The following is a 26,065-nucleotide window of genomic DNA, read 5'->3' as shown; positions in this document are numbered from 1 at the left end:
CGAAACTGAACGTAAAAGCTACTTCTGTTTTGGCTTTCGTTGCTGTTTTTCTTTGCAATTACTTGAGTTGAATTTGTTAACTAGGAAGCAGCGCCCACCATCACTGCCGCCTTTACAGAACCCTCGTACCTGACTCTGCCACATCAGCAATGTCCACCCCTTGCTCTTGTGCCATGAAGCCCAGGACGGAAAATATTGCGAAGCCAGACACAAAACTGGTACCACTGTTGAGGGCTCCCAGCAGCAAACAGTCCCTATGTCACACATATGTCATGAGGAGGATTTGTTAATGAACACACAAGGATCCCCTTACCCCCCTCTCTTTCCAACCCTCAGCCCTCCCCTTCCCCTGAAAACTGACCCCTCACCTGTAGCAGTTGTATTTGTACTTGTTGTAGCTGCCCAAGGACGTCATGGCGCCCAAACAGATGGCATACGAAAAGAAGATCTGAGTGCCGGCATCAATCCACACCTGCCGAGTCGGGGGGAGAAAGAAGTGGACAGAAAGGCTGAGGCTTGCTGATGAGGCTAGTACATGAGAAAGCCGTCTAAATAATGTGTGGTTTATGTGACAGTTCAAGTTCTGATCCTCTTCAAAACGTACCACGAATGTCATATAACCCAATGTTTTTGGTTTTAGTATTTTTTTAGACATGGATGTCTTCTCTACTTCACTTATTATGATCTAGACTCCTATTCCCACTTGCACCTGGCAACCTACATCATACTAAGACCGACCAGCCTCAAACATGGCTCAGTTAGGTATTGGATGCCTTCAGTCAGTGCTTGGGTACAGTTAAGGTCACACTCTCACTACTTGACCAAAGGTTCATTGGATGGTCTGGATCGGTCCACTTCTGAAACTTCTTTGAACTACCGTACATCTTCAACCATTTACACCAGATGTCGGCAGCCTGGGGCACGCATGCGACAGTTGGAACATGGAGAAATAAGACAGTAGTGCGGCACCTATAAGCACTTGATCTGTCGTCCGTTTGTATTTTTTGGATTTGGAAAAAAGAAAATAAAACGGGTTTGAGTGACACCGACAATCTCTTCTCACAAGAAGCTTTTTTTCCCTAAGGCATCATAAGGTCCATTCACGCAGCAATGTTACTTTGGCCCCGCCAACCTGGATAGATTCTGTCACTTATTTTCAATAAAACCTAATAGGTTCGTACATTGGCATTACTCTCCGCGTCAGCCTTCATGAATGGGCAATTTAAATGTATGCACACCGTAGGAAAAAAAGAAGTTTGCCACGGCGAAAGGAATGAAAACGTTAATAACGCAATAATGAAAATGCAAAAAGGACCCTGTGTTTTGAAACAGTTGCCGATGAGATGGCAGGTGGAGCGATATAATTACCTGTCAGTGGATGGAGCGTGAGTGAGTGGGAACAGCGTGAGGCTGATCCACAAGCTGTTGCAGACATTTATGACTGCATCGCTGTTTTTAGGCATGTTTTTGGCATTGCAGCGACTGACATTTATAAAGTTATAAATTCAGTCTGTTGAATTATAACCAAGCAAGGTCAGATTATACCCAGACTTTCTTTCTGCTCTGCCAAATGTCAATATGCAATGTGAACAAGTTTTAAAGTTTTTGTCCAATTGTGGAAAATTTATATTGCTATAATTAGCATACTAACGAATAAGTAAAAACATTTAATTTTACATGGAATAGGAATAACATCCCAGAATTAACTTACAGTAAGTTTCTCAGGCCCTGTATCATAATGTAGCAAAAGATTAATAAACCAAAAGCATACGAGTTCTTAGAATTATTGATGGTATTTTTATCTGACATATCCAATTTTATTGCTGAAGGTATGACAAACAACAAATTCAATGCTTTTGTTTCAAACAAACGTAGCTGCAATTATATTTCAACTTTAGCCTATTTTTCTTGTGCAATATTGTTATGTAAGGACTTTTTTTGAGTTAACGCGGGAATACGTTTGAAAAGTTATTTGACCTGCTGTTTATCAATAAATAAAATTTCAGATAAGTTGAAAAGGTTTTTGTATTTGAGTTTGCATTATAGTTGGTGATGGCACAGTTGTTAAGGAGAAAACATTGAATTGGCACTTCATATCAAACATTGCTGACCCCTGGTTTACAGAATTATCATAGTTACAACAGATTCTGGCACAGAGAAAAGTAGTTTTGCATATCGGCTTTGTGCCAATATGCAACAATATGTTAGAAAAGTGCAATGCTACTTTTCTCTTTGCCAATATCAGCTGATTTACGTGCGTGAGCAACTTACTACCGTAGAGTGATGCATATCAGTGCAAAGCTGCTTTTTTCTGTTTCAGAATCTGCTGGAATCCTGTTATTTGCGTAAAATAGCCGGTTGAAGAGTTACGGTGGTGCAAAGAGTACCAACGCTGGAGCTAAAGCTCTGCTATTAAAAGGTTAAGTACCTCAGCCACAACATCATGGTCTAGAAAATGGACTATAGTGAATACAATTCTAGTTCTGAAAGACTTCTAGACCTGGTGTGGGGAACAGCAAAAGAGGCTCAGGTCTGTGCAAAACCAGCGAAGTAAAAATGTTCATAACCCAACTACATCTAAGAAAGAAATGTTTGCCAAGTACAAGGTGTCACCTACCTCTGGATCCATCAGGCGATCAAGGTTAGGATACAAATAGAACTTGATGCCCGCTGCAGCACCTGGCAGTGTTACACCACGAATCAACAGGACAATGAGCATGACAAACGGAAAAGTGGCTGTGATGTAGACCACCTGACAAGGGAAAACAACACGGGTAAAGAGAAATGAGTAGTGCTTCTTTTTGACATCCTTATTTTTCATTACAGACACAGAGAGGCTCTTTAAGGGAAAGAACACCAGAGGCCTTCTCATCAATGGAAGCTTATCAGTACATGCTTTGAGAGAAATGGCAACACATTTCATTTAAAAAGAGAGATTATATTACCACTTAGAACCACTAGAAAACCTAAACCCAACAGGACCAATCAATGAAAAATGTTAAGGTTGTAAAAGGAGTAGTCTGGGATTGATCGCCTGGCTGTAATCAGTAATGTAGCAATTTAACACCCAAGTAGTCTGTGTGCTTCTTACAGATTAAGACATCATCCTTTTATTTCTTATTCGAAGTAGAAATTATGATATTCAGCTCAATAAGCAAAGTCTTTATTTTACAGGTGAGGTGATATACATGCCACAACTCAAACAGTCCTTCTCAATTGGACACCATTAATAGTTTTGACCAGCAAAAGCCAGAAGAACCAAATACCTCACAGGGACTCTAATGCGTCTTAATGAGTATGGCAGACGCAGTAAAAATTACAGTAAATGTGAGTACAAGTAATTGGTTTATGGGTTACTGCAGAGAAAGATCTGTAGACAGATTTTTTTTTATTATCAAGAAGGAATTTATAAAAAAAAAAGAATAAACAGCGGTGTGGGCCCATTTTTATTTTATTAGACCACCCTGATCTCAGTTTTAAGGTAGACTTTTTGGTTTTTATTTGAGACAATTTAAAGATAAGTAATCCCATTCGTGATTTGACAAATTCTAGATAATGCAGACAGTTAAGGTCCTTTATCAGGAAACTTGGGAAAACCTCTTTTTCCCTTAAAAAAATAAAAACAGAAGAAAAAATAGAATACATTTGTACTGAATTAAAACTACCTTTCCAGTTGACTTGACACCCTTCCAGATACAGAAGAAGCAGATGACCCAGACAAGCAGTAAACACAGGGCCAGGTCCCATTTGACGGCGCCAATCTCCTCAATACCACTGCTGATACCCAGCACATTGTGTCTGCAGCATAAAAAAGAAAACATTAAACTCCAGAAACCAAACCAATGGGCAATGGGTTTGCTGAAGACATGAAAACTTAAAGGAACTGTTGCCATGAAAAATGTGACTGACGTTTTATGCAGTTATGCAACTGAGCAGGTATGTGTGGTTTTATGTAACTTACTCCCAGAACTCAGTGACGGGGGAGGTGAAGTTGGAGGCGTTGGCAGCCACCCAGAGGGTTTTGTTCTTGCGGTAGGTATCCTCAATGCAGCGCTCAGTGTTCCAGGGCTGCTTGCATTTGGCCCAGGGCAGCTCCGGTTGAAAGCACTAAAAGATGCAAAGCATGGCTTTTGTTAATGGATTGACACATTCAAATATGACTATCTAGTGACCATTTGCAAATTATTCAACAGTTAATTGATTTTTTTCCTTGCCTTGAAAACATTATCAGAAATACTAAAGCTAGGAAATACATTACCAGGAAGGAGAAAATGTTTATCAAAGATGTACCTGGAACAGGTAGTAAACACCCCAGGCCAAGATGACAATGTAGTAAATATTCAGCAGGGACACAATCACAATGGAGGCGTAGCCAATACCTGGAAAAAAAAGAAAAAGCGCTATGTGGTGATGTTGCAAAAAGCAGCAAGAAGAGGTCTGTGTTTTTTTTTTTTATTATACGGAAATGCTTTTCTGCATCTCATCTACACCGGATAATCCTGTCCCCTATTGAGAGATGTGTAATCCCAACCCCTCACTTCCATCCCCCGCATTTGGTAGTACTTTGTTGATGTGAAGTGATGATGGACACTGGACCTCTCTGACAATAACTGGCATGCCCCCAAAATATTTAGGCGACCCACAGTCAGAAACGTCCAACATTTCTAGATGTTCTGGTTTGTTAGAGACCAGAACAATTATTTATTTTTTTCCTTCAATAGTGTAGATTTTTTTTGTCTGACCCATTTAGAGACTCATCAGCTGATTGCCCTCAAATCAGCCAGGTTTAAAAAATAAATAAACAAATGAAAAATATTGCAGTGTGGGAACAGATGCAGAATTTGGATTAGGCTCTAGGTTAAAGGTCAAGTAAAGACTGCAGACACAGCAGCTCCTAATTATATTAACAAGTCATGTTCATGCATACTAACAGCCAACAGAGGCCACTCATCCAAATTAATATCCTTCAACGTCACCGGCCATCTGTGTGTGCGAGCTGAGAGCCGTCTGGGTTCGTTTGAGAGAAACTTCCTCATCCTTGTTGGCCATCTGTGGGCTTTCAGTTCATATGAAATCGCGAGAAAAGCCTAAGCATCACCTCTTTTTGTCCACTCGGCCAATAAACAGCCAACCCGAACCAACACGGACACAGTCATGAACACTTGGATAACATGGTACAGTGCTGATCAAACAAACAGACCGTCCTCCATGATGTCATCTCAAGCTCATCTGCTAACCCCAGTTGACCTCACTTAGAGAGGATTTACTTGCTGTTCCAGAGAATCTTTTCTTGGGAAGTGGAAACAAAAAGACCTTTATTTATTAATTTGTCACAGTTAGAAAATAAGCCGGCAAGAATGCCACTGTTCAAGCTTCGCCTCTCTTGTGACACAGCTAATTATCCTGTTGGGAAGTTTAAGAGAATTGCTTAAAATGCAGACAGTGGTGGTCATCATTGGTCTTCAACAAACAAACTGTATTTTCAGCAATAATGGCCAGAGTGGAAGAGTGGAATGGGGGGGGGGGGGGGGGGGGTTTAAAAGTATTCATCATATTGGTTTTATAAAATTCCCACGGAGATGCAGTTTTCCTTTCATCTCGTTAATTATTCATGCTTTGTTCCATCTGGCCCTGTCCGTCACAGACGCGTCCATCTTCTCAGTTGAAACTGAATCTGCCAATAGAGGTTTTTCTGTCAGCTCGTCCTGCATAGACGTGATACTGACGTCAACCTGTCATAATCCCACCTACGCCACCCTGACTTCTAATATCTTACATCTTTTATTTATTTCAGGGAGGAAAAAAAGAGAATTGGAGAAAACTAAAGCAAACTGAAGGAGGTGACAGACGTCTTTATTTACGTATCTTCTCATTTTCTATCTTTTCTGTCTTTATCAATCCATCTGCCAGTTCCAATAATCTAACCACACCAATTCTTTGCTTCCACACACTCTCCCTCCATCTCCTTTTCTCAGATGTGTTGCTGTGGTGTTGCCATGACAACCTGTGATTCGGGACACTCTGTGCGGCGTGTCTGGTGTGTGTGCGTGTGTTTCTGTGCGTGCCAGACTTATTAAATCCCCCGAAAGGAACAAACACGACACAGCAGAGTGAGAAAAGTGGATGAAGTAAATAATTTATTGAAGATGGTGAAACAGCTGTGGCATAAATAACATTCCAGGTTTGAAGAGCAAGTCCAATATGCCGCTTGGTTCAAGGAAACGGAATGACAAATATACCTGGGAGCTAACTGTGCTGAATACATTAACCTTATTCAGACGGAAGCGAACAGGAGGAGAGGGGGAGGTGAGAAGAAATGCTTAAGAAAAGCTGCCATCAAAACCAGGCAAGAAAACGGGGAACAGCACTTCAGAAAAGTGAAGATTATTGCTTATACAAGAGACGGAAGGATAAAAGAAGACATTTCAGTGCTCTACGGGAAAAGCTCATGAGACTTATGAGACGAGGTGCGATATCCAGGAGGTTAGAGTGAAATAGCAGCCTCAGTGTATATGGTGTATCTGTGAAAGCCTGGTTGCCTGGTAACGGCTGCTGAGTAAAGTCTCTGCAGCCTGATTGGAGGAGATTCTTGTGTGACTCAGCCTTCTGTTACGCAGCTATTGCTGTGTGAAAACAGAGCCGAGGTCTGGAGGAGATCAGAACCTTCAAAGTTGTCATGGGAGAGTAGCAGAAGATGGGTCTCTGCAAGATACTGGAAAGGGTGTGGAAGTGGGTGGAGTCACATTCAGAGCTAAGGGCGGAGCCAATGTAAAAGGAAGAATCAAGTCTGTAGAGAATTAGTTGCAATTGTCCTTCAGCACCTCATGGTTTGGAATGATCGGTCATAAGGTGTGGACTGTTGACCGATTCACCTTACACAGCATTTTGACCTGAGACCACATACTTTATTACATAATCTGACTGGCCAGTTTTTTAACATTAAAAATTGCACTACAGAAAAAACTATTAAAAAATGGGATAAGCAAGAATGGTTATTCTGTCAGATATAATGACTGAGTAATAGCACTTATTTCTCAGTAGAAGTCTATGGGATTTTGGCTTCTTGGAGTATTTCCTCTTTGGAAGGAGAAAATGGAGGGGTCACTCAGTTTGGTTCTCATATAGTTAATGGTTTCTACACCCGTATTCCAGACTGGAATTAAGAGTGAAACACATTATACAGAGAAGGGGCATAGAAGCAGATTATGGGACAGGTATATGACTTGCAGTGGTGGCAAAATAAGGCTGAATTGAAACTGTGCCACAAAGGACAATAAGAAAGATTGCCTTTTTCCTGCACCACAGTCATCAGTTGCAAATGATAACAGGCTATGCTTATCCATAGATCCTTGATAATAAAACCACTGTTAGCATAGTAACAGCTCATTTCACATGTAAAGGCGGGTATGTAAATAATCCCTAAATGCAGTTTTATACTGCTGTGTGCTTTATGCATGCTACATTTCTATGCCACAACTGGGCTGGATCGCTCAGTAGGTCCATTTTTTTAAGGTAAGTGATACTTTCTAAGACAAGAGCCCTTTTAACAAACCTAAAAAACGGTTCTAGAACCCCTTTAAATAATTTGTTGCAATTCATGGTTTGCTGTAGCTAAAAACTTTCATTACTTTCCGACAAATGTAAACAAAGTCCTTTCAGTTTGCCAATCTCTGATAAATGGATTAGGCACAGGTTCTTTTTCTTTTTTTTTATTAATTCTACATGGTGATGACTAAAAACGGCGTGAATATTTGCAGTCACCTGTTGAAATGATGCCTAGTCTGAATTAGCACAGGCCCTCATTTGTCAAACCAATCAAAGCAGTATGTGCTTAAGAAGTCACTCATCAACTTCAGGACTAATTGTTGCCTTTGGCAACACCAATTCCTACGCCCTGCCTAAAATTAACAAGATTTTAGGTCAAACAAATTTGGTTTTTAAGTCAGTTTTTGTTTGTGTTCCCTGCATCTTAGTGGCTCTTGAATCCAGCACAATTGAAGATAGTTCTAAAAGTTTTAGAATTCATAAAATTAAAAGTTGGCAAAGAGCTGTAGAAGTATTGGCATCCTTTTGATTTATACATTGGTGTTATCTATATTATTATGTACGAGTTGTTGAAACTCAGACCGGCTCACATTGCTAATTCAAATTCCTAATTTGTGCTGTTCTGTAAAATGTTTACGCTGATAAAAACTGTTATGGAAGCATACACAGATCACTATTGTGGTGAAAGACTGAATTGAAAGCAAACGCATCAGGCAGATGCCTTGTATAAACACAAATGTTAGGCTACTTTGTTGTGATGTGGAATTCTTTCATTAGCAGGTACGCACCAGTAAAGATGGGGCAGAGCTTCTCCCAACAGGTAATTCCACCTTCAGAGGTGAACTGACCCAGGGCTACCTCCAGGAAGAAGACTGGCAGGCCTCCGCCAAACAGGAAGATGAAGTAGGGGATGAGAAAAGCACCTTGATGGAAGAAAAAAAGACATTCAGATTAACTGACCTCAACACAAACAAGGCCAAAAAAAAAAATGATTTGACAGTTTGTGTGAATTTTTAATGGCTGTCCACATCAATTCAAAGTCTTACCTCCACCATTCTTATAGCAGAGGTACGGGAAACGCCAGACATTTCCTAAACCAACAAAACCGCCGGCCACAGACAGGACAAAGTCCAACTTGCTTGCCCACTTCTCCCGCTGGGGGTGTTTGCCCTCCGCCTCGTCCTCAGGCCGAGTGCCAGGGCTCTTGCCTGGAGATGGCTTTAGAGTGTCCTTATGGAAGTCCTTTAGACACTGAAGCTTCTCTTTCTGAGCCATTCTGCAGAGACAGAAGCAGCAACGTTAGTCTTAAGAGATCGCAACGTACCGCTAGTTTTAGAGTTACTGATGCAAAAACGTTCATAGTAGTGGCGAAGACAGTACAAGTGATCGTAACGATATCAGCAAACCACTAAGTCACTTCCTGAAAAAAACTTTGCTGCCAAAGCAAGAGGGAGCAGTTCATGGAGCACAGAAAACTTCAATGTCTTTTTTTTTCAATGGTTTTCATGTAGTCTCAAATGTTAGAAGAGGCTCGTGATGATTTCTTATTTTTTATTTTCTGAACTGATTATAATGAAGACAATTAAACTAGGGAACTATAATCACGTTCATCCTCATTTTAAAAAAAATTTGAGTCTTAAGCTTCATCTCATATTTTTTTTTTTTTTTTTTACTAAACAAAACAAAGAAACAAAACAAAATCACACATTAAATGACTATGGAAGGTTGCAAAGTCCAACCTTTAGCTCACATGGACAATGTTGTCTATACAAAAAAAGACTAAGAAATGTTACTTTTGTTTACTCTCATTTCACTTGAATGACTGCTACGGATCAGCAAAGAAACAAAGCGTGTTGTATTGAATATGCAAGCCGTTGATAAATGTCAACCTGACAGTCACTTTGACAAAGACGCGAGGAGGAGACATGCTTAGCTCATCTATTACTGTGGAAAATACCACATCCTTATCTCTTCCTATCAGACTGTGCTGCATTAATGACTTCCCTGCCTTTCATCCACTTGATTTAAATTTGACAGAAAAGAACATTTCAGATGATGATCCTTTAGTTTACATCCCATCAGATTAAAACCATGTTCACCTTAAATCTAAGCAATTTTACAAAACAGTGCATATTTTTGCACAGGTAAGTTAAAAGTTGTGGTTACATTTTTACATTTCTTTTACCTCAAAGTGTCCATCATTTTTTTTTCTGTGTAGATTCGAAGGAAAAGGAAAGTATGTTGTTACAAGTACATGTATGCCGGTGTACTTCAGCATTAACAGATTTTGTAAATGAAACAATTTAGTTTCCTTTTTTCTGTAGAACCAATAGATCACCATTCAAACCTGCCTGTTTTGTTGGGGATTGTGCTATCTGAGACTTGGGAAATCATTTAGCGATTAAATCTTGGAATGCAAAAGGACATGTCAGTCGTAATTCTTTTAGTCAGTAGCGGTATTTTAAAACCAATTTCCTTCTAAAGGAGCAGGAGTGACTGTGATGGGAAGAAGTCAAACTTCAGATGAGTTTGTGTCACTTTTTATGAACTTGTTTTCTGAAGCTTATCAGCTAGACCACTTGAACTAAGTGTCACAGTTCAACTCAGGTCACAGAAGGAGGATCTGGAACCTCAAAACCTTATCTTGGGATTCCACTACCAGGTGTGTCAGACAGATTAAAATGGCTGCAAAGGCTGGGTGACACCGTCTGCCCCCAATAAACTTAATGAAGACACCAGGGTAAATGAAGAGCAACTGTCTAGCAATTCATTTTTGTATCAAGTCTATAATATCAAAAGTAAAATCCTGGGGTTCACGAGGAAGTTATCAACGGGTTAGTTTGGTGAAAAGAAGTGTTCTGCCCAGTGGATAAGCAGTTTAGTTAAGTTTAGGAACAAATTTGCTTTACTGACACAAAAACACACATTCAACCAAGAATATCCTCTAACCACATACATATAATTCATTTAAAAAACGGGTAAAACATTTGGTTTTATGGCAATGATCTCCATTGAAGATTATAACAATGGTAAATTATTCCATTTTGCCGAATAAAATCTTTCTCCTTGGACTTTTCTGTCTTGAGTAAGGCTGCCCGATATGAGAAAAACGTGCAGTGTGGGACATTAGTGATCAATATTGTGATGACAATATGACTTGCAATCACATGAATAAATAGCAAAACAAAAAACAACAATTCCATCATTTCCATTTCACTGTGACAGTTCGGTTTAAAAGCCAACACAGCTCAAGTTAAACTCTCAATGACCTACGTCTACGTGGGAGGTGGGCAAATATAAACATAAAAGAGCTCCATTTGATGGTCAACGACATGGAGAGGTCAATCCATTTGGTCAAATGCCTAAAGGGCGCCATTTGATTTTTTTCAAGCTTCCATGTGAAAGTTTGTAAACATTTAAGGAAACCATTGATTGCAGTTTGCAATGGTTTTTTTTGCTGTACCCGTCTTGTACAGGCTGATATCGCACTGACGATAAATGTTTTGTACGAGCCAAGTCTAGAGAAGACCTCAAGGAAGGGGCACACATAAGATGGTTTGCATTGATACTATTAGTAGCCAATGACAAAGGAGTATTCTTTGCAACATGAGATGGCACATTGTAATACATGAATATAATTTTGCTGCAGAAAGAACAGATTATCCCTTTACAGCATGAAAGAAAGGGATTTGGAACACTGGCATCATTGTCTACACGCCATCTCCCCAGCCTTGCTGCAATATTGTGGCCAGTCCTAACTCAACTGGGTGTTGGACTCCAGGCCTCAAGTGCTGTGCCTACAGCTTCTCATTGGTGGAGCATACCTGATCCAGGTAATCATCAGCGGGTAGTGCAGGACTATGTGGAAAACAAGCAGGACAACCCTCTTCAGGACAGTTTGGTCTTCATATGATTCTGCAACCACTGCTATAGTTTCTGCTCTTCAGAACGGGTTAGAGGTGGCTGATGGGAGTTTGATGAACAACACCAAGCCTTTTGGGAGAGAACTTCCTTTTCAACCCTTTGTTTGCACACATCAGTCAGTGCTCTGAATCAGACCCAAAATTTATTAAAAGACAATCATACTTAATTTTTAAGGAATGTTTTATTTTTATTTGTTTTTTATTCCTTGTCCATGATCTTTGACTATTTGATGTTACTCAAAATCAATGGCCAGCTCACTAATGTAGAGAAGCCTTCTTACATAACTTTTTTAATTTTTTTTGTCAAACTAACAGTTTTGATTATAAAAAGCTCTCGGACACACTATACTTTCCATGGGTTTAATTAAAATGTGAAAAACTCTGTCCTATGATATTTTAGCCTAAAAATATATCTGGAAATGTCTTTAAATGTTGATCACACATTCAAATAAAAAAGGGCAAAAACTGCCATATGAACAACTTCACAAACCTGCCTGTTTAAGTGTTGCCCTACAGCTCATCCATGTTTATTAGGCTCACTGGTGACTCAACATTGTCCTTTAAGAGGGAGTGTGTGGATGTAAAGTGTGTGTGTGAGTGGAAAGAAAGTATTTGGCAGTCACAGATTCTGTAAGTTGTCCCAGCAAAAAGATGAGAAATGTCTGGATACACTTCAACTCAGAGAGAGAGAGAATGTAAAAAAAAGAATTGAAGAAATTACAATGTAGGATTTTTGAAGAATTTATTTCTATAATGGTGCAGAAAATAAGTATTTAGTTCAAGATTAATTTATTTTTCATTTTTATTCAAACAAGAAAATTGCGTTTGTAGCATCGACAATCACCCTAATTATTTCAAAGCTAAAAAAAAAACTCAAGTTCACCAAATAAATGCCCAATAAATAAATAAATAAATAACCAAAGTGCAACATCAGTAAGAAAAGGAAACCCAGCAAGGACTAAACAAAAATAAGACATTCAGTGTACACAGGTGTTGAGTCAATAGCAGCTTGATGTTGATGTGCAGCAATGCAAAGTCCTGTTTACAGTTATTTCAAGGTGCTCCAATTAACAGGCAAGAATTCTGTCCTTCATAAACCTGTTACTCCTTCTTTAAAGAAGCTCTTCTATCCTCCAGTCATTGCCTGTATTAATGGCACCCATTTGAACTGGTTATATGTATAAAATACACCTGTCCACACCCTTAAACAGTCAGACTGCAACCTTCTCACTATGGACAAAACCAAAGAGCTGTCTAAAGACATCTGGGACAAGATTGGGGAAACTTGAACAAGACTGGATGAACTAATCCCACCAAACAGCAACCAGCTTGGTGAGAAGAGATCAATTGTTGGAGCAATTGTTAGAAAGTTAACGATATACAAGATCACTTCCAATCTCCTTCCATCTGAGGCTCAAGAGATCACCTGAGATCACCAGGTGAGGCATAAATGAGAACAATAAGACATCTCAGAAATACTTGGGGGGCGCAGGTTAATGACCCACAGAGAGCTGGCGGGGAAAAGGTTGTCCCCCTGCTTAAGCCAGCACATGTCCAGGCTTGTCTACAGTTCACCAGAGACCACATGGATGATCCAGAGGAGGGTTGGAAGAATGTCACGTATTCAGATGAGACCAAAATGGAACTCTTTGGTATAAATGCAACTCACCGTGTTTGGAGGGGGATGAATGCCAAGTTCCATCCTAAGAACACCACAACTACTGAGAAGCATGGAGGTGGAAACATCATGCTTTGGAGCTGCTTTCCTGTTAAGGGTACAGCGCGACTAAATGGGGCCTTGCATGGAGAAATTTTGGGTAAAACCCTTCCATCAGTGAGAACAATGAGCAGTGATGAAAGCCAGGCAAGGAAAACATGCCTGAACTTTTCTTTGAGTGATATGGCGGGCGCGGAGCGAAATTTTTGAAAAATACATGGTCTTACATTAGGCCTGCACAATATACCGCAAATTTATCGTTATCGCAATATCCAGCTCTGCAATATGCATATCGCGAAAGACGGCGAATATCGCAATAAATCGCAAAACCAAAATGTGTTAAAACAATCTTCTAGCAGCTTGAAGCATTTAACGAATCAAATAAATCCCTTTATGCTTTGACCAATCAGATGGACGCCTTCCCATTGTTGACCAATCAGATGGAGGCCTATTATGTTAACCCTGGTCCTGAAGAGCCTCAACCCTGCCTGTTTTCCAGCTCTCCTTAACCAGCTTGCTGTTGATTGGCTGACTCAAGTGATTTCACATCCTGATTGACTGAACACACCTGATTTTGGTTATCATTATCGAGCAGTCTAGGGAGAATTGGAAAACAGACAAGGTTGAGGCTCTTGAGGACCAGGGTTAGCCACCCTGACGTTTGTCCCCCATGTCGATGAGGGTCATTTGGAGTATAATTTTTAAACTGTTGCAATGAAATGGGAATGATGTTTTTGTTTATTTTTCTATTTGTTTATTTACCGCAAATTTATCGTTATCGCAATATGGATCACTAATATCGCATATCGCAAGTTTTCCTCATATCGTGCAGCCATATCTTACATGCATTCTGGTACATTCTGGCAGCTAGTTCTTCACTCCTTAATCAAGAAACCACAACTAATTGGAGCATCATGATTTGTCATTCAAACCCCTAGTTTGACTTGCCATTAATTACTTGCTGGTCCTAAAAAAGAATTTGGACAATTGCTAAAAGTAACACAATCCTACAATCTAAGCTTTTCCTTAAAGCTGCAAAACATACAATTGCTAAAATTTAGTAACATCAAAGCCCCAAATGGCAAAAAGAACACCAGTAACTATGATATTCTATGAAAGTACCTCATTTATTTGTACATGATTTCTGTTTTAGAAATGAGGAATTGCACCGTTTTCTCAAACTATAATTACATCAAAATATGGGATCTGCTTCAAACTATCTTTCTACACAAAGTACACCAAGCTTGAACTGTAAAAAGTAAATAAATGTATTTTATAAAATGCACTACTAGTATATTTCATTTTCATCTGCATCTTTGAGTCTGACTTCAGTGAGTTTTGATCAATGTAGTCGGTTATTCTGCAGTTGGACCAAGAAAATCTACAAGGGGGGGGGGGGGGTTCTCCTGGTCAATGGGGCACTGATCAAAAAAATAAAGAAGAAGAAGAAAACACACACAAAAAACAAACATAACATTAACACATCAAATTCAGACTGGATTTGGTAGATGGATGTTGGCAGTCTGCCAACATCTAAGAGGAGTGTTGGTTCTGATTTTCCATTTTGGAAAAATCTGGCTTCAAATGGTCGAAGTCACCTGACCTTTGGGTTTATCCAGGTTATGTGATACAGTCTTCATAAAGAATGTATAAAATACTTCAAGCAAAGAGACTTTTTCAATTGCTTCACTTGCATTTTTTTGTGGTGTCACTAAGGATTGTAACATTTTTGGGCCAGAAGATGTGTGGAGATCTGAAGGGCTCAGGTTTTTGTTGCTTTGTGTCAGTCACCCCGATGTAACAGTGCTGTGTTACAGTTAAAACAGGCTCATTCCTTGTCCTGCAATTCGACAGATCATGTGGGACCGTAACTGTGGACTTTCATGCAGCAACTTCATTATCCAGCCAACAACACACTGCCCAACCACTTACATAACACACATACTATTTTAAGAGCATTTACATTTCCACTCAACTGAAAGCCTGTTAAATCCACTGATCCATCCCCCATCTCATTTTTTCCCCTGACTTCTTGATTTCTTCCTCTTTTGCTCCTCATCCTCCTCTTCTGATGCTGTTCATTTTTTTTTTACATACCACACCAAGCATTCTTGAGTTTTATTGTTCTTAATAGACTTTTAAGGGCTCAAACTCATTCCTCTGTGTCTGTAAAGGCTGGATTTAAGTCTCAGAACGACACGTGCGCATTTAGGGCCGCCTGAAAACAAGCTTTGACACTTCACATCCAAACAAGGAAGTAAACAAAGCTTGGGCTCCTTCCTCTTTTTTTCTCTAAACTTTTTTATCATCCTCTGACATCCCTCTCTGATGACTCAGCTTATCCTTTCAGCTCGGCTTTATTCCATGTTCCATTTGACGGTAATGGAAAGTTTGTCCGAAAAATGTGGTTAAGTACAAAAAAAATGGAGAGAAAACACAAGAGTAAAGGAATGTGGGTAAATATTAACTGTAGGAGAAAAGGCTGTTAAAGAGCAGTGAAAGTTCATAATAGAAAGGAAAAGAAACTGCATGAAGATGAGGGGTTTGTGGAAAGTAAAGGTACGACTGAAGGAAAAATATAAAAAAATCACAAGAAAAAGACATGAAAAAATACTTTTTAATACAATAAAATGCGCTCATTTTTAATTTGATTCCTTAATTTAAACATATATTTGAAGGGATTTAACACAACATAAGAAAGGTTACATTTACCAACAAGTTGTAAACAATTTTTTTGCATTTTTATCTCCCTAAACATCTTTAAAAACTGAAAATTTACATTTTTATGCCCTAAGTTAGCACTGCTCAGTCTGAACTTTGGGTAAAAACAATTTAATTTATTATTTTTTAAAAAGCTATAACTTGCTGGGACCAAAGTGAGGATGAAGAAGTCAAATTATTTGTATGCCTACCTAAATGTGTACATTTTATTGAAAATAAACGTACAAAAGCGGAGTTTATATAAAAAAAATGTTTAGTGAACTCATGATTTTTTTCATTGTCAATATCAAAACCAGCCCCCATACCCAAATGAAGTAAACATTTCTGATGGATGAACACCAGGAGGCACTCTCCATGTGTCAGATTTTTGTTAGTATGAGCTTCTTTTTCCTTGTTTCATTAATTTATTCTGTTTGAAGGAAAAACTTCAGTATACAGGGACAAATGTAATGAGCATCCACAAGGGGGGGCTGATCCGCCAGCATCCCTGCTTGAAAAAGCACTACCTTAATCATTCTAATGATGTTAAACATTACATCCTTGGCCTTCGGGCTATGTGGTTAAGTGATACTGCCTCCAATAACATTTTGCTTTATTGCAACGTTGGGTGTTAATCGCCATCTTTACTGCCGTCACATTCAGCTGCCATGTCGAGTCAGATTTATGACCCAGCGTAGAGCTGAAGAAAGAAAAAAAAATCTCCAGCTTCTAAATGGCAGTTCACACAATCACACAGTTTCATACAAAATTAATGGAGCAGCTCTAACGTGGTCTATATGGGTCAGCCTCTCATCCTGCTCTGAGTGGTCAGCAAACGTGCAGCCCGACCTGAAGGCGAGGACGCAAAACGAAACCCGTGCAAATGAACTGTGTCCTCCTTTCAGTCAGCCTGCATCCCTCCGTTAAATGTTTGGAGCCACAGTTAAGATTTCACCAAGACTCGCACACACTCCACAAACCTCAGGTTGCAGAGTTCATAAATGATTCAACAGCAAACAAGCTGCTTGTTAAAGCAGACACTTTCAGTACAGACTAAAAGGAAGTTAAATCAACAAAAAAACAACTGATGTTTTCACACTTCAAGCGTCCGCTCAGCAGGGCCTAACTTAAGAAACATTTACACCTCTAAGAACTTTTCCCTTTAACAACAACCCCAAATAAATCTGATATAGAAGAGGCAACTTAAAACAACACTATAAGAAACCACTTCTCAGATTAGGCCCCACAACCAATTTCACATGAAAAAAAATTAGCTACTTCCACGCAAACCAACAGTAGAAACAAAGTAGATTAGATAAAAGCACAAAGACTGTTATTCACTAGCTGGTCAATGAGCTTTTCTAGCTGACACTGAGCATGCACAATCAAACACACATCTGTCTGACCAGACCTCCAGCCGTAGGAGTTAATTAAAACTTGAAAAGACATGATCTGAAACAAAGCAAAAAAACAAATGCAATAAAATCACTCTGGAATTTTAAGCAATCAAACACTAAGTATGTAACACTAAGTAATATATATATATATATATATATATATATATATATATATATATATATATATATATATATATATATATATATATATATATATAAAATAAATATAAATATTATTATTTTTTTATTTAGGAGCAGAATTCTGAATTAAAAGTTGAAACAGATTTGCTCCAAAAACGGGTTGCAGACCAACAACAACAAAGAGCAGCCACTTTCAGACTCATTCCTGTTCATTGACACACTGTCCATGCATCAGGTGCTGGTTAAAAACAAAAAAAAAAGGGGGTCCAAATGGGTAAACTTTGGTACGTGTAGCCTTCTCAGAACCAATATGATTTGTTTCTAAAGACAATTACAAAGCGAACAAAGTATATGACCCCAGAAGACCCCGAGCAGAAGAGGAAAAACACGGCACATGTCGAGGAAAGAGGAAATTAAAGAAAGCAGGAAGAGAGACGGAGAGAGGCAGCGCGAGGAGCATCTCCGCGTGCCTCTGAGCGCGCGGAGCGCCCCACTTCCCCTTTCTGACTCCGGCAAATATAAAAATGCAAAAATAAAAAAACGCTCACATTAGCGGCTAGATACGAAACTAAAACACGTCTGGCAGGAACTCGAGTCGTTTTTACAAATATTTCAATGTTATATCTATTTTTTTTTTTTTGATAAATTACACTAAAAAATAAAATAAAACTGAGGGAAACTCAAACATCAAAATGGAAACTGTAGCTTTGCCTCCAAACATCACGTCTCACCTAGCATCATTTCTGACCTAACACTTCTTTTAACTTCAATGCAAATCAACTTTTTTTGGGTTGTCATTTTTGCAAAGAAACCCATTTTATTCAGTCCCATCAAAAGGTTTAAAAACGCCAAACTGTAAATATAATTTAAAGGAAATGTCCAAATAAAGCAGCGGAGCATTAGATGCATTTCTCTGTTGTGTTTCGCCTCCGTGCAGCAATGATGCCGTTTTTATTTCTTTACCTGCTCCGTTGATGTGATGTGTGATATTATTTTGTCCTTAAATGTCCTTTGCGCTCGGTCCCGTGTCCGTTCGGTCGTGTCCGTGTCTTGTCGTGTCCGTGTTTTCGACTGAAGCCTGGACGCGTCGGAAGCCTTAATTTTAGCCTATTTATAAGCTTCTCTTTCTGACCTTTGTCTCTAAAACCAAGGGACCAGAGACATCAGCGGCAGTGGAAAATCACCGGCCTGCCTCCTCTCAAAGCAACAGGAGAGCTGTGTCTCTGCTGCCTTCACGGACCTCCTTCAACCTCGGAAACTTTAGTTGCTTCGGCGCTCCGGGAGCATCTCAGAAGAACAATTAGTTTAGCGTCTAAAGTTGGTAAAATAATGCTAAATTTCGCTTTTATTCTACAGGATTCACAAAATAAATGCAACAAACTGCTCTTCATGACACAATTACTGAGAACAACTGTAAAAGTCTGGCACACCTAAACATCCATAAACTTGTTTCTGACTCGTGCAGCTTTGATCAGGATACTATATTTTCCAATAAAAATCAAGGAGCAACTACCTAAAACACCACACATCCACGTGGGACGCAATCAGCAGAAACAAACTAGCATCATTTGAATGCAGCACCACGGAGCGACATTCAAGTGAAGCGGCACAATTTCCTCCATCCGGCTCCGCTGAGCGCGCGCATGAGTCGTGTAGTCACGCCCCGTCACAGCGCGTGACAGTCATCAGAAGAATACACATCTGATAACACCATCACAAGCCTTTAGGTTATAATCTGTTAATGAAACGAAATATGCTAAAGGTGATTCAGGTTATCTTATTTCTGTGATGAAAAGTCTAACTTCCGGTTAGTTTTAGACGCTTATGTTATTCCATTGTTCATCATGTGTCTCTTGCACCTGTCCACATGTATTTTATTTTAGTATGTCCATTTTAAAACATGCTCAGATGGGAAAAAATAAGACAGATAAACAGGTATACATGCACACAGAAATCAGATGATTGAGATGAATTTTTATCAGATTTCTTGCCATCGGGTAGCTGCAAAGAATCAGATCTTTTTCAAGTTTTATGACTCAGCAGATAGTTCAAGTGATAATGTCAACACAGTTATCTGGTAACTTTAAAAAAGTAAACACTGATGCATACATATATATACAATCTTGTACTTCATCCATACAATTTCTATGTGACAAGAAGGAACCTGAGAGTATTTGTAGGTCAGCCATATTGACTTGAGTTTATTTTCTTTGCCCACCCTAACACTGTTCAAAACACTAACGAGTTTTTTTTTGTCCATCAATAGGTCAACCCACCTACTAATCAAAGCATACTTCCTTTATTATACACAAGTTTGAGCTACAAAAAATGAAAGTACGGTAGCTGATTTAAAAAAAACAGTTGTTATTACAGACCCACTCTGGTGAAAATCCTGATTTGGTGTTTTTAACACATTCGTGTGGAATGTTTCTGACGATGGTGGGCATCAAGAATATTGAAATTAAAATTGCATTTCTGATGATTTCTTTATTCAAATCAATGTGAATCAGGAGCAGATGAAAAAATGCCTTTGTAAAAAGCTTGTAGCTGTGACTTACAGTCGGCACGCCACAAACTTCCTTCACCGTTCGTTTCGGATGCACCCACTTGAGAAAAAAAGATCCAAGTATGTCCTCATTTTGCTCATCTGAGCTGGCATCTGACTCAAAACTGTACGGCTTGACAGCTCCAATATTGCTTGCTTTTTTTAATCCACTGCTAATGTTAAGTTGGGTTGTGAGGGGCTGTGAGCTAGCGGAAGCGAGTGTAAACAGATGGCTCAGTTATGGGAGACGGTAAGGGGAGACGGGGTTGCTCTGCACATCCAACTCAGAGGGAAATTTCTGATTAACCCCTGCTGCTCTGCAGAAAAAATGTCAAAGACAATGACAGTTTTTTTTTTTTTGGGGGCCAAAAATGGCATAATCAAAATTAAAAGACCACTACCCCGCTGGCAACCCCATGTTGCTCCAATTTTAGGATCATTTGGAGCTGTGGTGTCCGAACTTGTTTTTTTTTAGGACGAGCCGTAGTGACTTAGGGCTGGGTATCCCTCCGCGGTAGGGTGATCTGTGTTGCACTTGTGATACGGAGGAGAAACACATTTCTTCATGTGGGTGTGTTCTGAAACACAGCAGTTTAATTTTAGATGTAAATATTGACTTTTTGTTTTTGCATGACTTTTTAAAGTTGTAAAATTGATGTTGTTGTGCACTTTCCGACCACTGGCAGCTTTGCCCTACTGGAAAATGATTGTTGAAAGTTTTCCTTTTACAGTTCAGCCCAGTTCGATCTCGCAGGAAAAGCAGAGAGCTTGCGTTAACCTCTGTCCTCAAAGTTTTGTGGACGAATTCCTTATCGAGCCCTTGACCGAAACGTCGCCCTGTCACTTCTTTATCTTAAGTAACCTTCCTGATGGGAGTTTTGCTCTGAAATCAGAAAGGATAAAGGGTTATTCTGAAGATGAACAGACTCCTTAAATCAAGCAGAAATATAAGAGCAAAGCTGATGTTTAAGACACATATTTATTTATTGTGTACAAATTCACATTTCTTCCTTGATTTGAATAAAAATTGAATCGTGCTTGATTCACACAGACTAGTGAGGTGCAGTCCTACAGCTTTGTGAGGCTTTAGTGAGAGATTCCTCTTCTTGAATTTCTCCAGAAGTTTGTGGGAGGTTCTTGCTGTTTCTTTTCAGTGGGCCTTGAGATAAGAATCGGGTCAAAACCACACTAAAAAAATGATCTTGAGTTACCGCTTCAATAAAAGAGTCTATGTACGAAATCACTTTGAACTCACCGGTGCAAAATTATCTATATGTCATCATCATCAAGGCTCTAGCAGGGGGGGCAATGCCCCTTCCCGGTTCTGTCCTCAATGGATGACAATTCCCTTGAATGGCCTCCAGTTGGTAACCTTGTCAGCAGATCTACTTCACAGAGTCCTGCTAGAGTGATATTATAGCGACGGGGCTCGTGGGATAGCAGTGTGGCGGCTCCAGAGTGAAGAAATGTTTGGATAATCCAGGTAGTAATACGGGTCGTCTGAGGAAGGTAAAGCAGTACTCTATGGTTATCTATATGTTAGGCAACATTTTCTTCTCGTTATAACTCCTCAAAATGGTGAGGAGCAGCTCAATTGAAGAAGACAAGCACTGACAAAAAGAATGGGATAGGAGTACTTTGAGCATTGGCTGGGACTGATCCCGCAGCCACTGGAAGGCATAAACTCCGCCCTCTACTGTACATTTTAGCTGGATATGCTCAGCCTGAAATATTTTGTCAGAACTATGAAGGAAGGTGTTACCAACTCATGGGATTGGTTCCACATGCTTCTTTGTTTTGGGGATTTGAGTGCTTGACCGTCTCCTGTGTTGTACCTTTTAGTTTGGATTTAGTCTGGTCAGCCTTGTGTTGAACTGGACTTCCTGCCTTTCTTTTACACCAGAAGCTTGGGAAGGACCCCAGCAGAGTGAAAGTCCCCTGAAAAATGTGAGTTGCAGCTGTGTAAAAAAACATTCAAACTCATCCGGTTACCAAGGAGAGAAGGTCCAATGGCGCCTTAACCACCCTTTTGATCAAAGGAGACATTGGGCGACTCTGGATGGAAAATAAAGCACTTTTTCTGTTCCATTCATTCCTGTGCTACAAGCACTTTTTGAAGGATGGCAGCAGCTACTCTCTAAAGGCTGAGATCCTGTGTTTCAAAGATTTTAGCCATACATAAATATTTGTATCATATTTATCATAGATTCTTATTAAAAACTGTCCATAACTTGGTACATATTTTCTGCCCTGCAGTGCATCATCATACCCGTATAGGGGCAGTGGAAGAAGCTCATTTCAAAATGGCTTCTTCAATGGCATCTCAAAAACACTTTTCAGTTTGGGTGGGAAAGTTTTGCTTATTTTCAAAACTTTATGTTAAGAATAACTCATCTAATGTTATTCATTTTTTAATGACTACTTGCTGCATTGAAATAATGCAAAAATATGTTGACAATTAATTCTTTATAATACAGTTACACCATTAAAAAAAGAGGGGGATCAAATTTGAGACGTTTTTTTTCTTCTTCTGAACACTCATGTCAATAGATTTGCATCTTAAACAAACATTGTTGTGAACAAAAACTTACCAAATCACCCAATGGATCGTAATTGATGCTATCTATATATCATTAAAAAATATTGCACATTTTTGTGGATTTCATCAAATAGTTTAAAGACATCCCATCTTTAAAAAAAAAGCATAAACTAAAGGTTTACATGGATTCTAATCGACACATTTATCATGGCTACTGTAAGCTGTCATAAAACTATACATCCATCTTCAGAACTTGCTAAATCCCTTTTGGGGTCATCGTGCTTCTGGAGCCAATCCAGCAACTGTTGGGTGAAGGCAGGGTCCACCGTGAACAGGTTGCCAGTCTGTTGCAGGGCACAGACACACTGCCGGATGAACACAGATCTCAGCTTCTGACACCATGATCCTGCTAACACCTTCAGTCTGAGCCAGCTCGGGCCTCCTAAATCTTGCGATGTTTTTCTTATTTTCATCAAGATCAATCACAAAAAGAAACAAACTAAGTGACTTCAAAAACCTGATGAATTTTGAGCTGTTTTCTTCCTTTTTTGACATTCACACTGGTTCTACAATGTGTAAATCACATTATTAACAGAAAATTAGGTAAGTAAAAAAGATTTTACTCAACTGGCATGTTGTTTTCTGTTTTTGTCTATTTAAAGATAATTTTGAGTAGATAAGAATACTTGGCTTCTCTTTCAGAGTGGCTGTTTTTTCCAATTGCAGCCTTGAGTATTTTTTCTTTCTCCCAGCCAATCTGTTCGCAGCATTCTTCAGTTCTGCCTGGCTTTGTTGAACATTGTTGGGCTGTTTGCTTTCTGCATCACCTTGAGATCTTGAACTTTTTAGGCTGGGCTTTGAAGCCACTATTTGCTTTCCTGCTTCTGCCCTGGTAACAAAGAAAATCAACTTGGTCTGTTCAAAACTTTTTCTTTGTTTCTAGATAAAATAGCATGAAGTTATCTTGATTTGCATGACAGGGTTTGCATTGACTTTCAGATAAAGCAATGATTAATGATAATTTGCATGAAGTGCATGACAGGTATGACTGTACCTGCAGCAGGTGAGTGGGATTACAGATGTTACTGGATAAAATTAGAGCTTTTAAGACCCACTCCAATGAAAATTGTCCTTTTATTATAGATCAAAGAACTTTAACAGAAACTGTTGCTTAAACACGTTAAATTTATTGAGAGCCACTGTCATCAGAATCAAGACCAAACCAACCAGATGCGCATCTCGATAATCCAGTTCAACCACAATGAGTCATTGTTCCATTGTACCTCCCAGCTGGCCAAAGTCTACCACCACAGAGGTGGAAAATGTTTTTGTTAATATTATTCTCAACAGCCCAACTCCTTGTCAAGACCCACTTTTAGATTTTTGTTGGAATTTTTTAACTCTCCCTTTTCATGAGGATTGGGTCATGAGGTGCTAGAGTGACCATTGAGGCTTGTATAGCTACAGTTACAAATGAAAAAACAAAAACAGCCTCCAAAGAAATAATATGGTAATGAAACGCCATTAGTGGGATCAAAATTATATTTGTTAAAATTGAATTGATTTCCAGCTACGAAAATAAAATCACTTATATTTCTGCTTTCAAGTAGACGCTAAATTAAGGTCATTTCTGAGCCAAAGTGGTTTGATGCACATTTGCATGAATAAGCATGAAGGGGTTCAATGTATTTGTGCCAGTTCAGTTGTGTCATCGGTTCAGATCCATTGAGGACACTGCGTTGTCTTTTCTTAATCTCCTTGATTCCAAGTCTTTTGAAAATGTAAATTATTTTCCATTTTCCTGTACTCCCACTGCTGACTCTTGCAAAGAGTCAAATTTACTCTTAGATGGAGGGAAAAAAGCAGGTAATAATTTAGTTAGCTTTCCCGGGCTGATTCTAGACGTGCATCCACCTTGACACATTGAAGAAATTACCGGTCAGTGCAGACTCACTGGGAAATGCCCTGTGACAGAGGGTCACTGATGGCTTGCAGGTGTGTTTGAACCTGCATGCAAAGCAGTACTGGACTGCACAGCGGATCTGTCGATCAGATTGTGGTTTTTGCATGGCTTCCCTAAAGTGACAACTGTAACCGTGGTGACAAGTCATTATTTTCTGTCTTTGAACCAGCAACAATAATCAGCTGCAAGATGCCGACTGCACTCAGCACAGGGAAAAAGGGTTTTTGTGCTGGTTGCCATGGTGACACAAAGATGAAAAGATACAAGAGAAAATGTAGACTCAAGCTGACCTGTAAAATTTTAAACAACAAAAATGGGTTTTTCTTTGTTATTTGCTTCCAGATAGCAGTTTCTCTCTGCTGTGCTTTGTGTGCCGCGTAAATCATATCAGATGACTCTGTGTATCAGAGTGGTCCTTTGATACGTTATGCATTCTCTCTGTTGATAAAACATAGTTGAAAGACATGAAGGATAATTTGGAGTCAAATTAAAGAGAAGTTTTACTAAAGCAGCATGGCATTTGGATATGTTTAAAACTAGGCAGTAGAATAAGGTATGAAATACTCATAAAGGTTCACAGAAATCCAGAATCCGTCAGAGAACAAGGCGGCAAAACAAGCAAATTCTGATAAAGCATTTAGTTTTCTGTGTGAACAGAAGGCATTTTTGAAAAGCATGTGCCCTCATTGGCTCCCTGATCCACGAAAGCGCTTCTGTTGATTGGTTAAAGACCCACGCCGATCATCTTTTGTTCTATTGTAAAATTGTTCCCTGTGGTCGTTTAATTACGATTGTACCATGGTTCAGGTGAATACTCTATTTTGATTGGCTCCTGGGTGTGCATTAAAACCTGATAACGGCATGGTGAAAAAAGTAGTTCCGGTTCCTAGCTTAAATGTTTTGTATCACTGCGCCGGCTTCTTCAAAACAACCTTTTGCTTCATCATTTGGACAAAAACAAGTGGTAAGAGGTGAACTTTCTCTCTGAACTGATGCTTTATTCAGCCAATCAGAAAGATCAGCATATATACAGTATATTGCCGAATCTTGACTGCAGCGGTGATGCGGCGCAACGCAGACTATTTGTTACGTGATGCGTCGCGATGCGCCGCATCATGTAACAAATAATCCGCTTTTTGTAAAAAAAGTGATCCAAATCGGGAAAAAACAATAATTAAGGACTAAAAACTGGTTAATATGTATTGCTTTTGTAAGTGACCATGGTATAAGCGGGTTAATGACCGTCGAAGTGTGCGTTATTACTTTTTAACGCACTTCGCGTCGGACGGTTCAGGCTTCCACGGCGTGCGTTAAAAAGCAATAACGCACACTTCGTCGGCCATTAACCCTTAATGATGGCATTTTTAATCAAAATTAAAAAACTGTTAGTTTTTTTAGGACATAGAGCAGCAGTAGTTCATGGGAAATTTGCCTCTGAATTGTGAGCCCATTGCGTTCGCTCACAATTCACAACATAAACAAAAAATGGTTAGCAATGTTGGAGCTATCCAACCATACAGTTTTGAGCCAGATACCAGTTCAGACGAGGAAATCCAAGACGTACATGGATCTATTTGTCCACAAGTGGATGCATC

At 39.3% G+C, this 26,065-nt stretch overlaps 1 protein-coding gene across 1 annotated transcript in view; it reads right to left on the bottom strand.

The window, feature by feature from the left end:
• LOC101175313 (sodium- and chloride-dependent taurine transporter) overlaps positions 1-18,634 on the bottom strand; it is a 32,294-nt gene extending 13,660 nt beyond the window's left edge. The window contains exons 1-9 of the mRNA XM_004068901.4: positions 18,387-18,634; positions 8,592-8,821; positions 8,334-8,468; positions 4,291-4,379; positions 3,962-4,107; positions 3,666-3,798; positions 2,618-2,752; positions 369-472; positions 130-254 (exon numbers count right to left, since the gene is read on the bottom strand). Coding sequence (XP_004068949.1) covers positions 130-254; positions 369-472; positions 2,618-2,752; positions 3,666-3,798; positions 3,962-4,107; positions 4,291-4,379; positions 8,334-8,468; positions 8,592-8,820 — 1,096 coding nt within the window. The 5' untranslated portion in view covers position 8,821; positions 18,387-18,634. The remainder of the gene's footprint in view (positions 1-129; positions 255-368; positions 473-2,617; positions 2,753-3,665; positions 3,799-3,961; positions 4,108-4,290; positions 4,380-8,333; positions 8,469-8,591; positions 8,822-18,386) is intronic.
• Positions 18,635-26,065: the final 7,431 nt, after the last annotated feature.

Source organism: Oryzias latipes, chromosome 5 (assembly GCF_002234675.1).
Source record: "Oryzias latipes chromosome 5, ASM223467v1".
Taxonomy (NCBI): Eukaryota; Metazoa; Chordata; class Actinopteri; order Beloniformes; family Adrianichthyidae; genus Oryzias; species Oryzias latipes.
This window is presented reverse-complemented; position numbering and strand designations above follow the sequence as displayed.